Source organism: Tachysurus fulvidraco, chromosome 10, assembly GCF_022655615.1.
Source record: "Tachysurus fulvidraco isolate hzauxx_2018 chromosome 10, HZAU_PFXX_2.0, whole genome shotgun sequence".
NCBI lineage: Eukaryota > Metazoa > Chordata > Actinopteri > Siluriformes > Bagridae > Tachysurus > Tachysurus fulvidraco.
Window position 1 is genome coordinate 6,192,359 of NC_062527.1, and position 16,895 is coordinate 6,209,253.

The 16,895-nt window shown below is 39.6% G+C and overlaps 1 protein-coding gene across 1 annotated transcript; it reads right to left on the reverse strand.

The window, feature by feature from the left end:
• Window positions 1-265: 265 nt before the first annotated feature.
• syt12 (synaptotagmin XII) lies at window positions 266-15,311 on the reverse strand. The gene is made up of 8 exons (XM_047820126.1): window positions 15,051-15,311; window positions 6,089-6,145; window positions 5,810-6,003; window positions 5,348-5,713; window positions 3,257-3,472; window positions 2,424-2,544; window positions 2,213-2,343; window positions 266-1,713 (listed from the first exon to the last, which is right to left on the reverse strand). The coding sequence occupies exons 2-8, from the start codon at window positions 6,132-6,134 to the stop codon at window positions 1,540-1,542; spliced, it is 1,248 nt and encodes a 415-aa protein (XP_047676082.1). The 5' UTR covers window positions 6,135-6,145; window positions 15,051-15,311; the 3' UTR covers window positions 266-1,539.
• Window positions 15,312-16,895: the final 1,584 nt, after the last annotated feature.

Below are 16,895 nucleotides of genomic sequence, written 5' to 3' on the forward strand. Positions count from 1 at the left end.
ATTGAGTGATTTAAATCATGGACAAATACAAGAAAGCTTATTTTTGAGTTTGAATGGACTTCCTAGAAACTACACATAAATATGCTTAAGTAACATATGAGAAATTCATTTTGTATATTTTCAAATGACCAGTAGCTGAATAAACATTACTGCTTATAATATTTCTAACAGATATGTTTTGGACTTAAAATCAACGTTTGCTTTTATTTTCATAAATTACCAGGTTTCTGAGTTTTACTGCTATTTTGAAAAGACAAGGAAACAATCTGAGTCATTTCTTTATTTAAAGAGTTGTATATTTTAACATCATTATACCATATCTATTACACTTTCATGCACTGCAAAATGACTTTTTTTTATTTCATCGATCACAAACATGATATCGACTCAAGCCTAAATAAAATATTCTCTATTGCTTCTCTAGTGGTTAATTTGGCACTGGATGAAACGGAGTGCTGTGTACAATGGAGTTAGTCATGAAACCTCAAACACTGCACTGAGATTGTTGACGTACGCTAATCATGTAGGCTACATTAAGAAAACTTGAACCTGGTTAGTTGAATACTGTCTCTTGACATGTCTTTAAACAGAGACTAATCTGAATATGAATGTTAAATGTATGTCTGCTGAAGGAAAGAAATTTTATTGCCAAACCCCTTGTAGTAGTCAGTAACAGTTAGAGACGACTTTTGTCTTCTTTTTTTTTCTTTTTCTTTTTTGTTAAATTTTATCTCTAGACAGAATGCATAAAAAATAAATGAATAAAAACTGCATTTCCAACAGGTGACTAACATCTCTCTGAATACATTTCCAAAGTGCAGGCAAACCGAGGGCACAGGAAAAAGTTGAGAACTAAAAGCAAATATCAAATATATAATTCATGTTTCATGTTTAATGTTTACATTCACCGTGATATGACGCAGAGCCTTAACAGCTAGTCTCGCTTTCTAGCTGTCATTTCTGCAGGTGAAGCAAGGCTCTGATGGATGGGAATGTAAACCTGCTTTAAGGAGAACGAATGTTTACACTCTAAACTACTGCACTCTCCCAAAGAAGTGGTTAAAGGTCTTTCCAACATACATACAGGTGAGTTCTATTGCTTTTTAGTGAGCATAAAAATATAAAACCGCACAGAACAGCAATAAATAATAATTATCATAACAATAATAATAAGAAGAAGAAGTAGAAGAAGAAGAAGAATTTGTAGGTATTAGAATGTGACTGCTTACTCAACTGAACAAATGACTACAACGCAGTGCTGACTGGCGCTCGTTCAGGTCAGACACCCTGTTATAACTGCTACAAATGAGGACAGATTTAACCTGGATAAAAGGACCTGGGATTTAAAGCAGAGACAGGCAGAGTTTCAGTCTTTCCATTATGATCTGCTCTGTGGCTCTGGCTGTGCAACTGCTTTAAAAAGATACTGTTTTTTTTTCCTGAATTAAGATGACCTCTTGACCTTTTTCAAAGTCATTATGATTGGGTCACGGAGACAGTAGGCACCATGCAGGTCGGAACAGGAGGGTAGGAATCAGATTAGGTCCTCCGCAGAGGGTGCCACATGGAGACGGGTTTGCGCAGAGTCGCCAGCATTTGGTTCCAGTGAGTGATGCCCATGCCACTCGCCTCTGGCCCGATGATCACATGACCTATGTTTTCACCACGCCCGTCTTCTGTGTTTTCAGCCACCGTGACTCTTAGGGAGAGGTCCTGTACATAATACAGGCATGATGCAGAAAAACATTGGACGTCTTTGACCGGATAAACAGTTTGTAAAGAAATTGCACAGATTGTATTGTAGGGTTTCATCTGCCCTGGCACTAATCCCTATATCTGACATGAAAAACATCTCAAATATTAATGGAAGTAAAACGTCAGTAATGTTTATATCACGGAATGATTTAGCATGATAAACAGGGACAATAATTGTCCTTTGTTTCTCCTTTGAAACTGATTGTCAAGACTCATTACAGCTGTAGCAGCGGACTCTGTTTCCCGTACTGCACTTCCTTGTTCTCACCTATCTCACATTCACTCACACTCATCTATAACATGTGTGTTTTTCACATACTCACATAAGTATACACCTTACTAGTCGTTACTAATGTTAAATAGTTTGCTTTACCTGCGACTGCGTCTATCTCGGGCCTTTTCTCATGACACTAAGCTCTGTGATCCTTAATAATATCTCCTGCGTGTTATTTGTTACCTGAAGCACGACGGCAGGCACAGAGAAGATCATTGCCTCATTGAAGATAGGGTTAGTATCTCTTTTTATGGAGGTTTTCTTCTTACTGATCTTCCTGCCATCTTGGAGGAGGTACACCTTCACAAACGGATCTGTTCGAACGTTAATTAAGTTAGTAAAGTGGAACAGGAAGGAAAACAGTCAGAATAGTGGGAGTAAAATCCTCTCTGACCTGCTGTGGTTTTGCCATTAGTCCAGACCAGGTTCTTTGCTTTAGCCACCACCACAGTGAGGCGCTCTGCAGTGGGGAGGTAACTGAGGGAGAGCAGAATCTCTCCAACAGCATCCACAGTCTGTAGAATCAATACACAACCGAGTCACAACCCAAAAACAAAACACAGAAATAAAACACGTTGAAACCCCAGTTTGAATACAACATCCAACATCTAGAGTAGATATGTTAAAAGCTTGCAAGACGGGATATTATAATAAAATTCCATTCAAAGTCAAATACAAATGGACCTGGATAAGATATGCAGATTATGTCCAAATTTATACGAGCATCCACACTGCACTCTACTCTACAACTATTACTGGCACAATACTCTACAAATCAATGTGGCAGATATAACTTTGACAACACCAGAATAAACTAGTACAGTAAGGCAACAGGCTGATTGCAGTATAACCAAAACATTAATTTTATTCCCTCTCTTAAAAATCAATCATAAATCTGTTTATTATCTCTTAGACGAATCAGAATAAATCAGAAAGGAAACATAACTCTAGATATAATGATCAATTACACTTTTATACACATTATATATGGCATTTTTTTTATGAATTATGAACTTCTCGCAAGGGGAAACTCCCACATTTCTAAGAGTTTTCTTAGAATTCCATCAGTAGGAACAAGAAGAAAGAATTTGTATGAATATGGGCCCAGATATTTTTACTACAGACTATGACTGTATTTCATTTCACTCCTAAAGCCTGTAGATCTTCTAAAACATTACTGAGTGATGAAATGTGCTGAGTGTGTGGTGGTCTCATGTGTGCCAACACCTTATTGATGTCCTGGAGGTACAGCCAAGCATCAAAAGGTCTTATGGACAGGTCAAGGTCAGACATTTTGAGTTCAGCCTGTCCTGCGCTGATGCTCCTTTCGTCCAAGTCCACTCCGAATGCTGAGAAACGAAGGCTGTACTCATCCACAGATGCTGCATCCAGTGGGATAGAGAAACGCTCATCAAACAACACGGTGAAGGCGTTGCTCTGAATCTGTGGGATAGAGACACAGTTTAGCCAGGAGGAAGCTAATAAAAAAATAATGAGATAAAATAACTTTTGTAAAAATGATAGCGTGATATTTTACTTCACCCAAAGTATTTCTTTCTCCTAGTTGTGTGTAAGCAAAGTCTGCGCAATTCACTGACATGTTAAGTGCCATAAAGATCCCCGTTTATCTCCAGCACTGGGTTTGTGTCACTGCAAATATTCATATTATACTACTTCTTTTATTCTTATACCCTTTTTTTTTTTAAACTAATTCCATGCTTTAACATTTATTTCAGCAGACAATTTAGCTTCTTTTTAGGAAAAAAAAATCATTAAAATGACCGAATTTAAAAAACATGATAATTTCAAGCTTGTCTAGAAACAACACGGTGATCGTTAATCCTATTTGTCGACATATGGACTCATTTCAAGCTCATTTTATTGTTCCATTGACAGATAATTTTGCATCTTCATTAACAAAAAAATGAATGGTAAGAATAACCAGCCGAAAAATGAAATGCTAGAAATTTGTTTAATCTTATATTCAGATTATTGTGAGCAAATTATTGAAAGGAAATTCTAGGTAAATGCCTTGCTTCATTCAAAGACTTTTAACTTGCTATGATGCCATTTTTTGCCGTGTTTAAGGAACAGTGTTAATGGAGACACCTAGGCACAATATGCCTCAGCACTTTTCCAAACTGTGTGAATTAAACACGACTAAAAGCAAACTAAAATGTGTGTGTTTTGTGTCAGCAGTGGGAAAGGCATCAGCGCTGCTCTCAGCTATTTAGAACAACACCGATGCTGAGAGAGGCTGAAGTCTGACACCTTTTTCCGCATCACCTATAAGAGTTAAAGACTATCCTATTCAGCTGATAGACCTGCAGTCAGGACCCGTGACGTGTGATTAAGAACAGGAAAGTAGGAGCGTTTGGGAGAAAAGTGGAAGAGCTTGAAGACCTCCAGAGAGAAGGCTTTGAGCATTAAATATACTGTTTCCAAGCACAGGTTGAAGATTATCCTCAGTATAAAAACATGACCAGATCATCAAAACATCAATCAGCATTTGCTCATTAAGTTTCATCCAAACTGTCTGAGACTGAGAATAGACACAACTGAGGGTGTGACCCAAAAATTGGTAGCCTTGTCACTCATTTCCTCCCTTTAATTTATCTGCCCTTATCCAGAGTAAAAGAAATGAGAAACTGAGAAATTAAGCCCTGGGATTCGACCTCACAACTTTCTGAGCTGTACTCCAATAACTCAACCATTGAGCTACCATGTCACTTTTTAATTGCTTCACCTCTTTTACAGACAATCAGTACACTTTTTAAAATATTAAAAATGCTTATTGAACAGAAATCGGCTATATAAAAGACTTTGCAAACTCCAGCTTGCATCCAAATTTCATCGGCATCCAGTAGAAAAGCAGACACCAGAGTTTTCCAACACACTGTGACATGTGCTCATCCATATTAATGTGCAAAGAAGAAAAGTGGAACAGCTCTTTCACTTAGAAACCATGCTGAGTATCTGCACTAACCCTGATGTCAGCACTCATTCTCTTTCTGTCTTTCTTTTATTCTTTCCCTCTTTCTCTTCCGAGCACTGCCGGATGAATGAGATCGTAATCTGCGATACAGTATGTGACTCTAATACCGATATTGATGTTCTGTAGAACCTAAGGAAGACACGTGACTGGTGATTAGAGCAACTCTTCGGGTTTTTGAGGTTTCTTTAAATTGTGTGTTTGCTGCATCATGAAAAGCATGTGTGAGTTAATAACTTTCCAGTTTCACCATCTAATTTTCAAGGAAATGACAATATATGGAATACAAATGGCAAGACGGGTGAGTTCCGATGAGTTTTCCTCACCCGTGTGATGCCCACATTAATTTCGTCAGGTAACAGAATAACAGTGATGTAGCAGCCTGGGAAATTCTCCTCTTCCTTCTCCATCAGGTCCTTAGCCTGATGCAGGGTGACGTGTAACAGCGAGGCTCGTGCATCAAGCTCTAGCGTCACCTCCAGCTGGCCCACGGTTACATCATGGCCAAAGGTTTGGGCAATGGATGAGATGGAGCACAGCGAGTCGACTGAGGCGGATCGCTTCATCTCCAGCTCCCGGCTCATCAGTTCCAAAGGGCCGAGTTCGCGGAAGCCGTCAGGTGTGTCAGCCAGCTGCAGGCTGGGCTTACGGCTTGCCGATGATACTCGTCGGTGGTTGGAAGCTGCGACACACTATAAAAGTAGAGCATATATTCACAAACAAGGGAGGTACATGTCAGGTTTTACAGGCTGAATCATTGCACACATCAAACGAACGAAGCCTATTACCTTCTGCCTGACTTCAGAGTAAGAGGTGCCATATTTCTCCTGCAGGTAGCGATAATTGAAGTTGGGGTATGGTGAAGGAGCAGGGAAAGAGCCAGACCTCCACAGCTTCCATAGACTTACTCCTACTATGCCAAGCACAACCAAAAACCCCAACAGGTAGACACCAAACTCCCAAGCAGGAGGATCTCGGATCACTGACACACACGCACACAAACCGTCTATGAGAAACCCAACACAACAGTAAGTACATAAATCCCTCTCTGTTACTTTTCCTCTTACCGCTGACATGGTAGTCAGATATGTCCTGGCTGTGTGACGAGGACATGGTCCCACTGCCTGGAAACAGAACGAAGCACAGGAAATAAACAATGAATGCTTCATTCGGTCTCAGTGTTAACAAGAGACAAGCTTATGAATATACTTTCTGGAAAAAAAATCATTATGAGAATCTTTTATTTTTTAGGTTTAGGCAGGTTTATTTTTTAGGCAGTTCTCACATAGCAACCTAAACACTTAGAAAGTATAGGGTGTGTGTACAGTATGTATGTGGGAGAATGAAAGACAGGCAGAAAAAGAGAAAGAGAGAGAGAGAGAAAGAAAGAGACAGAGACATCTCCCCTTGACTTGGCAGCAAGGCAAAGAACATTGCATCATTCTTCATCTCCACTTTTCATGGTTTCCATCTAAAAACTCAATAGAAAGCTGATAAATCAAACCATTTATTTAACACGTCTGTCCTCTCACTGCCAGAAACGAGAGTTAAAATCGTGTTTCTGTCTTCCCCCGCATTGTTCTCAGAGGTTTATGAGGAACTTTTCACTCTCCTGTAAGCCAATCAGCTTTTTACTTGATGTTTAAAAGAACACCTTAGCTTAAAGATTCATAAGTCAATGAATCATTCAAATGTATTCAAATGATTGAAATAAAAATTGTTAGAATGCTAGAAACTAGAACTATGCTTACAATTGTGAGATTTGGATTATTTTAACATTATAATAGTAAATACTACAAACAATTCACTTTAATGAAGCAATTTCGCTTCCTAAGGTATCTTTTTTTTTGCTATGATATCATTTTTCCTGGATGGTGTTAATGTACACATGTCGACAGAATGAGGATCTAGAGGATCAATTGAAAGCAAACTAAACTGAGTTTGTTTTGGTCCAGCAGTTGGAAAGGCATCAGTGCCGCTCTCAGCTCTTTAGAACAACACCTATGCTGAGAAAGGCTGAAGTCAGACACCTTTTTCACATCACCTACAGTAAGAAGAAGCGTTTGGAAGAAGCAGAGATGATTAATGATTGAATCTCATCTCATTGATTCTAATGATGATTTGTACATTATTACAGCCTTCAGCACTGTTCCTGGTGAATCTTATTTTAATGGCATTTTAAAATCTTTAGACAGACACGAAGCATAAACTAAAGGCGTCGAATGATCTTAGTCTCTTTACACAGCTCAGGTGTGTTTGCATGAAAGAGTTTCGAGTTACTGGAGATAATAGGATGTGTCAGGTCACTGTTTGTTCGCACGTGTATAGACAGCCCACGTATCCCAGGTGCGTTGTCGTGATTAATGATCCAATCATATTTATCCAAGACACCAGGTCATACAAAAAAGGTGTCTAAGAATATATAGATATACATTTTGTTTCTCCATACGTATGTTCTTTATAGATCAAAACCTTAGAGTCAACATTTCGGTAATTAGCATGACAATTTTCATTAAAAAATGAATAAATAAAGTACAAATACTAGTCACTGCTGTGTTAAAAGATATATTGGTAGGAACAGGAATCTAAAGTGACAGCAGTGATATAACCCTGACTCGCTAAAATCCAGTGATGAAGATCATTTATCTTTTTATGAAGTTTGAATTTGTTGAAGTCATTTTGTTTTGGATTTCTGGAGTTTTTGTGAGAGAAGTGAGAAGTGCAAAGCCATCAAACTGCTACATTTACTACAGTGACAGCAACTTCAGCCATCACACCTCAGTGTTCTCTCTCTCTCTCTCTCTCTCTCTCTCTCTCTCTCTCTCTCTCTCTCTCTGTATCTCTCTCACACGCACACACACATGCGCACACACGCGCGCGCACACACACACACATACACACACGCACACACACACACACACACACACAAATGCACACACACACACACGCACGCACGCACGCACGCACGCACGCACGCACGCACGCACGCACGCACGCACGCACGCACGCACGCACGCACACACACACACACACACACACACACACACACACACACACACACACACACACACACACACACACACACACACACACACAGTGTGTCTGTGTCACTCTTTTTCGCTATTTCTCTGTCTTGTTCTCTTTCCCTGTCTCTCTTGGTCTCATTCTCTCTCTATATATATCTGTGTCTCTTCTCTCTCTATTTCTCTCTCATTCTATCTTGCTATTTCGGTCTTGTTCTTTCTCTCTGTTTTGAATGACAGTGACACTAGGGAATTGTGAGCATCTATGAGCTCATGTATGCGGAAGAGGGCAGAAAGTGCTTTTTCCTCTGAGTGTGTAATTTGCCTTGAGATGCACCTTGAGCTGTCTGGTCTTGATGATGGGATGCTTAGTATCGAATATTTTAGAGAGCAAAAGGTGCCTAATAGTAATCAGTGCATGATGTGTTTTAGTTACTTCACTGTTTTCTATGTACTCTAGGTTAATTCTCTCTGTGTGTGTGTGTGTGTGTGTGTGTGTGTGTGTGTGTGTGTGTGTGTGTGTGTGTGTGTGTGTGTGTGTGTGTGTGTGTGTGTGTGTGTGTGTGTGTGTGTGTGTGTGTGTGTGTGTGTGTGTGTGTTTCAGCCATAGTGGAGTAGATGGTTGTAAAAAAGGGAAGATGACAGCCTTGAAACACTATATAGGGTTCTGTCAAGACCGAGTTCAATAGTCGCTCAATGGACCAGCTTGGCTTTGTTGAATCTCAATAAATTCTTCTTTTGGCATCCAAACCTTCAGACTCCGACAACTTTTGAAGCAGAATATTCTACAGCATTAGCAAGTGAGACACTAGATTGAGTCTCAGAGACGTTAAAGGTTCACTGGCTCTGACTAATCATTTGTATTAGATCATAATACTGCCTCAGAGAAAAGGGCACTTAACTGTACATCATTACCTCAAGCGACTGAACAGTATGGGCTCTTGTTAGGAAGCTATGTGGGTCAGAGAACAGGGTCAGCCATGATACTGCCAGATAGACACTGATAGTGGCAGCATGACAGTGCTGGGGCTTGAACCTCAGACTTTCTGATCAATCCACATAAAAGGTACATACAAATGTACAAAAAAATGATCCCCAGTTATCCCCTTCATATTTTTGTACGAGGAGTGCATGAAATATATCTCACCACAGTGCAATAAATAAATAAATAACCTGCCACTGTTGGGCCCTTGAGAAAGGCCCTTAACCACATCACCCCCCTCCCTGACCCCCCGCCCGTGCTCCAGGGGTGTTGCATCATGGCTGACCCTGCGATCTGACCTCACCGTCCAAAGATGGGATACTGCACGTAAAGAAAGTATTTTCCTGTGCTTTAATATACATGTGACAAAATAAAGGCTTCTTCTTCAGTGACGTCAACATATGTTCTTTCTGGTGCTCCATATATAGTAAAGAACGTTTCTATCACTGTGTCTCTATTTATTCTGATGCTATATTAGAATTCATCTTTGTCCTCATTTTTAATACAAAAGAGTTCAGTGTACAAATTCGTAGAAAATTGACTCTTTTCTTTACCTATATTATAGAAAAAGGTCAGATAATGTCACATCTATTTAGAGACATTATTCCTGACCTCAGCGCCACACTCCATGCAACAAAGAAATGAATTAGAGAGCTAGAATTATATATATATAAAAAAAACCTCAAGGTCTATGATCCATTCATTATCTATAAAATCTACACAGGATTACCTGCTTCACCTTGCCGCACAATTTATTACCCGAATGCTTAAAGTGCTGCATGATTACTGTTTGTTTAATATCAAGCTTGTTAGTTAAGATCTAGAGTATAAATCATGTACTCAAGCAGCTTGAAAGAAAAATACTTCCTAAATTTGCACAGTTATGGACTATATACATGGATGTATTCAAAATAACAGAGCACTAGACTAACACAGGTCATCCAATAGAGCTCCTGAGTAACAATATCTCTGGCTGAAAAGAGCACTAAGACTGCACTTAAGGTTATGCTCCAAACCTGAAAACGAGCATATTATGAAACCCAAACTTAACCAAACCCTCCTCCTGTGCACAGGAGTGAAAACCGCTATGAATAGATTACAGAAGTCACACCGATAATGAATGCTGCAAATGACTGTGAAAATGTACTTGGGTTTTTTTTTTGCTCACATGTTAATAAGAGAGAGAGAGAGAGCTGTGAAAATGTGTGTGAGGGAGGGGTGCAAAAGAAAAAAGACAGAGAGAAAACGTCTGAGAGAATGTACATAAAAGCCTGTGGTAATGAACTCTGGAGTAGAATCAGTAAGATCATATGTCAGAATGATCCGATTCGAACGTCAGCTCTAAAGCGTTTCTAAACCATAAAATCCAGCACTCCACATCCTTAACCTTTAGCCATAAAGTGATTTCTAATAGCTCTAAAACACATTTCTGTTTAACGTCCTAAATTATTACCCCTAATTATTCCATCTCCTGCAATGATAATTCACTCATTTAGAAACAGCTGAATTACATACAGGGGGGCACGGTGGCTTAGTGGTTAGCACTTTGCCTCACACCTCCAGGGTTGGGGGTTCGATTCCCGCCTCTGCCTTGTGCGTGTGGAGTTTGCATGTTCTCCCCGTGCCTCGGGGGTTTCCTCCGGGTACTCCGGTTTCCTCCACCGGTCCAAAGACATGCGGGGTAGGTTGATTGGTATCTCTGGAAAAGTGTGTGAGTGAATGAGAGTGTGTGTGTGCCCTGCGATGGGTTGGCACTCCGTCCAGTGTGTATCCTGCCTTGATGCCCGATGACGCCTGAGATAGGCTCCCCGTGACCCGAGAAGTTTTGATAAGCAGTAGAAAATGAATGAATGAAATACATACAGCTGTATATGCAAAAGTTTGTGCATCCCATCCAAATCACATATTTGGTTAATTTAGAAAGAGTTAAAAACAACCCTTAATGTACAGTTATATTTTTAGATTTCATACTGATATTAAATACAATAGTGATTGTAGCAGGTGCAATTTTTGAACATATTAAACTCAGGACTTTTGACTCATTGTAAATTTGACTATTTGTGTCATAATTGTTTTTAGAAATTGTTGATATTTACCAGAATACTGTGAATTAGCCAACTGCTAGTTATCTATCTAAGCACAGCGAAGCTATCAAATGTAGGGGAAGCTATCAAATTTAACATAAAATAGAAAAAAGTCTATATCCAATATGACATAAAAAATACTAGAGACTGAGAATAACTGAGAAATACTAGAAATTATGAAGTTCCCTTATTTACATTTACATTTACAGCATTTGGCAGATGCCCTTATCCAGAGTGACGTACATAAGTGCTTAAATCTCTAACATTGAATACATTGAATACCCTTATGTTACTTATAATGTCTGCTAGCTTTGGTTTGCATGGTATGTTGTTAATCTGTAGCATTATCCTTGCATTTACAGTATACCCATTTTTATTCATTCATTCATTCATTCATTCATTCATTCATTCATTTTCTACCGCTTATCCGAACTACCTCGGGTCACGGGGTAGTTCGGATCTCAGGCGTCATCGGGCATCAAGGCAGGATACACCCTAGACGGAGTGCCAACCCATCGCAGGGCACACACACTCTCGTTCACTCACACACACACACACACACACACACACACACACACACTACGGACAATTTTCCAGAGATGCCAATTAACCTACCATGCATGTCTTTGGACCGGGGGAGGAGACCGGAGTACCCGGAGGAAACCCCCGAGGCACGGGGAAAACATGCAAACTCCACAAACACAAGGCAGTGGCAGGAATCGACCCCCCAACCCTGGAGGTGTGAGGCAAACGTGCTAACCACTAAGCCACCGTGCCCCCTACCCATGTTTAGCCATTTTTTTTTTGTGACCTGATAAAAATGAGTAAGAGCTGCACATGGAAGAGTGTCAATCTATAAGAGTCTAAACTATAAGATAAATCCACATATTGCTGGATATATTTGACTTTTAGATCATTGTAAACATTAGTTTTTAGTAAGAAGCAAAACATTCGCCATAAGTTAAACCAAAAATCTTAACTACGGTAAAATGTCTATAGGTTTAATAATCTTAGATTTGGTTGAACTATTTTACTATTTAAGAAGAAATAGTAGATCAAGTTCACCGATTAAAGTCTTTTTACTTACTCCTAACACTTTCTTTTTTAAGAGCCCTTTTCATGGAGACGAGTCCTGATCTTTATACGTTCTTATTAAATAATTATCTTCCAGCACTGTTAGTCAAGACTTATTGGATAACTGACAACTTTTGTTATTATTATTATTATTATTATTATTATTATTATTATTATTATTATTTCATTTTATTGTGGCGATCCATTTTGAACTTTCTGCATTCATATATAATGTAAGTTCCAGCCACACAATAAACTTTCAAAAGCCTATTTTCTGCAAGTGTGGGTGTGTGGAGATCATAAGAATGGAGATGACGCCAAACACAGATGCAATCTGACTCATTCATGCACAGGGAAGGTTTCTTCCTGGAGAGGCAGATTTCTCCAGTATAATGATATTATTTGCCTTTTATGTAAGTCTGATAATATATTGGTTGCGTTGTGTATTTTTTGCTTCCCACATCACCAGGCTTTCCACTTGCTATTTCAAATAACAAGCGCCTCCAGTCAGCTGTGAAAATCACTTCAGCTGGAAAACAACAGTACCGGAGAGAAACACATTAACAAGGGTAATTTTGAAAATGCTGTTTTAATGTCTTGGCCACATCTGCATTTCTAATCTGTTTCCCAAATTGTCTGTCCACAATGAGACATGGAAATGACATTTATATTGTATTAACCATTTTCATGTATTTTGAGCATGTTTACATAGACACCCCTGAATCCCATACACATACACATATCTACTACACTATCTATCCTACACATAGTGATCAAAGATGACCAAATACTGTACATAAATTTGCTTTTCTTTTTCATTTTAAGTTCTGTGTCTTTGAATTGAAGAAATCACAAGACCTATGCATTTTGGAAAGCGGGTCTTTAGGGTGAGTAGACAGAACTGATGAGAAAAGATTTCAGATGTTCTTGTGGTGTTGTAGACTAGGCCACAGTGATTCCTTCTTGTCAATAAAGTGCCTTCAAACGCTGATGAATCTAAACTTAATGGAGAGAGACCGATGCAGGATTTCCCTGCTGAGAGAGAGAGAAAAAAAAGAAAATGTGTACTTCCCTATATTGGTCATCCATTCTAAAACAACAGTGATCAATAATAATGGGTTTACACTGGTTGTGCGAGAAAAGCAAGAGTAGCTGATGGGGGTGGTGTTAGGAGGAGGGGGGGGTCTGGAGGGTTGAGTACTCTGCTCTGTCAGCTCATTCGAGCGTAGGAGCAAAGCCCGTGTGCTTTAACTAATAAATCAACTTTCCTTTTAATCTCCAAAATGAGTCATGATAACGTTAACTGCATCGCGGCCGAATACACACTCTCCATCACAGCACTGTGGCAGAGTATTGGCACGCGGCAAGCACACACACACTCACACATACGGTTCTGTCTCAGCAGGCATGCCCATGCATCGTGACCAAATGGTGGCCAAATAATGGGACACTTATTCCCTGATATGAAATACAAAGAGAACTGGCTTTCTTAATATTAACCTCCCCTGGCAAAAACACTTTCTCTATGACATGCTCTCTTCTAGAATCTGCAATGATGCTCAGGAGATGAGGATAAAGATTTCAGCTGCACCTACTCACAGAAGATGGAGACCCAAATCAATCCATATAACAAAAGTGGTACATTTGTCCCATGTTGCTCCTCTGATAAATAGATTAGGTGTGTCTCTTTAGTGTTTTTGTCTGAGGTGTCTAGCACAGCCTCTGGCATACAGTGGGTTAAAGGACAACTGTTTGATTGTGTGTAGGTGTTAAATAATGAAATGGCTCAAGACCCTACCCCCTTTTTCACCACAAATAATAATGAAGCACTGGGCACAAAGCACAGGCACAGAGAAAGATGGTGACCATGACAACCTTGTGAATATAATTCTGTCACCAGGGGAAAGATGGGTTAATAAAAAACATATTTTACAGCCATGGAAATATCCCAGTCAGTGTCAACACACACGCATAGTCCAGAACCGGATATAAGCCTTATGAATTTGTAGAGAACCATACTGGTGCATCCGGAAACAGGAAGCCTGTGATAAGCAGCATGGGCTTTCTGTTCCTCTTACTGAAAACAAAACATCACGACATGAAAATCTTAGACTGTCACCTTGTGTATATAAGATCGGGTTGATCATGGGGGTGGTTTATATCTAGCTATACCTGTATACAGGGCAGTTTGTATCTTGGAAAAAGTGAAAAATACCAACATGAAATAAAAAATTCAGCAACATCACATAAAGAAGATAAATGATGCATGCAGTTTATTTTTTCCACATAAACCTTTGCTCAGTCTTTTTCTGTTTCTCTCTCTCTGTGTGTGTGTGTGTGTGTGTGTGTGTGTGTGTGTGTGTGTGTGTGTGTGTGTGTGTGTGTGTGTGTGGTGCTGAATGGACAGTTCCTTTAGGTAAAGTGTGTGGGTTCCTGCTGAGACCCTACAGATGGGAACAGCAGTCCACCTACCAGCCATGTGGACCAGCCCAGATCCTAAATAGGACACTATATATATATATATATATATATATATATATATGTATATATATATATATATATATATATATAAACCCTTTTAAATGTGTACATTATTAAACAGTTTAACGCACACAATTTATGGATGCAAATTTATATTACATTCATACATGCACACAAACACACACCTATACGGATGTTACATGTTCCTTGCGCGCACTGAGCCCGTGTCCTGTCAGTAGTAAACATACTAAGCATTATTCTCTCTGAGCAGGCTGTGTGTGTGTGTGTGTGTGTGTGTGTGTGTGTGAGAGAGAGAGAGAGAGAGAGAGAGAGAGAGAGAGAGAGAGAGAGAGAGATGTAAGGAATGGCGGGTATTAAAGCCTACCTTATGAGACTTTGTTTTCGGTGTAAAAGGGATGGGGGACTCCGCTCTCCCTTCGTTGCCTCTCACACTCCTCTCTCCATACGCATCAGCTGCGTTTAGCCACCAAAACAAATGCATTAACAGGTTCGCTTTGGTTCAGAATCAGAGCATCAGTTTAAAGAGCGCATCCTGGACGCTGGTGTAACCGGTGGGATTCGAGAGAGGCATTCCCTCCAAGAGAGAGAGAGAGAGAGAGAGAGAGAGAGAGAGAGAGAGAGAGAGAGAGAGAGAGAGAGAGAGAGAGAGAGAGAGAGAGAGAATGCAGGAGTCCCACCCCTGCAGTGTAACTTCCAGTGCTCCGCCACAACACACTGCCGCAATCATGCTTTATTCTTCATCACTCTATTAACGTAGTACAATCATAAAGTTCAAATCCCACCGACTGTTGTGGGATTATTCTTCTAACTTTCATTTCGTTCAGTTTTATCTCCACGCAACAGTCACACATCTGCATTATGCACATCTGCACTTGCAAAGGAAAGAACATGTATGTAAGCAGTTTTGCTTAAAATAGATGGCTGTTCTTTTGGACTGTATGAACTGTTCAAAACAAACACTACACAGCTTCTCCTCTCAGTGTTGCCTCCCATAGTGATTATACTGATTGGTTAGGGGTTTGTAATAAGCACTGATCATTTAATGCATCTGTTTTCCCCACTGTGGTATCGTGAACAAGACATCAAATGTTTCCCTTCGTTGACGTCTGATGTTAAAATACTGAGAGCACATTTTATTCTTTTGGCTAGAAGATCTTTCCACGTTTTTCTCTGCAAGAATCAGGACAAAAAGGAAACTTTCTTCAGATGCAGTAAGTTTTAACCACACAGTTGTGTAGAATGTGTTTTGCTGTAGCATTATAAATTCACATCACTGGAAGGAAATAAGAGACTCAACATGACAATGCTCCTGTGCACAAAGCTCCATGAAGACATGGCTTGGAAGTTAAGGTTGGAGTGAAGAACTTGTGTATCCTGCACAGAGCCCTGACTCTGACTCGACCACACTGAACACCTTTGAGATTAACCGGAAGATCGACTGAAACCCAGACCTCCTCATTACATTACCCAGTGTCTGATCTCACTGATGCTTTTGTAGCTGAATAAACACAAAATCTAGTTCTAAAGCCTTTCAGAAGAGAGGAGCACATTATAACAGCAACACCTTCTTAATGATGGTCAGTTGGCCATATGGCATAGGTACAACTTAAAACTAATGTTAAACTAACAGTATTGAATTTGCAGATTTCCCTTAAATATTTAAAGAGTTACAGATGCTGGGAAACAAGCCAGAAATCTAGATACTGTAGATAGAAGCCCATAGATGCTATGTGTCCTGCGCATGGTACCCACATCTCAGACGTATCCATCAATGGCATTAGAACAGCACACGCATTCTCATCCATCTCAGAGCAGACTTGTCATTAGAGATTCTGAAACTGGTTTATTTTTTATTATACATCAACTATTTTTCCCCCAACCTAAAACTAATCTTGCAGAGCAACAGCATAAGGCCTAGAGACATTGAGAGATGGTAGTCAGTCTGAGCTTTTGCACCCAATTCAGCCACATGGTGGCACTAATGTGATTCAAAAAAAAAAAGTGGCTGTAACTTTTGAACCATGTCAATATCCAAATTTTTCATTTCATTTTCTCAAATCATCTTCAGACAATGAAACCAAGAACACTTATGCAATTATCTAGTCAGCCAATCACTTGGTAGCACCACAATGGATTAAAGCATGCAGATGCAGGTCAAGAACTTTAGTTAATGTTCACTTTAAACGTCAGAATGAAGAAAAATTCTGAT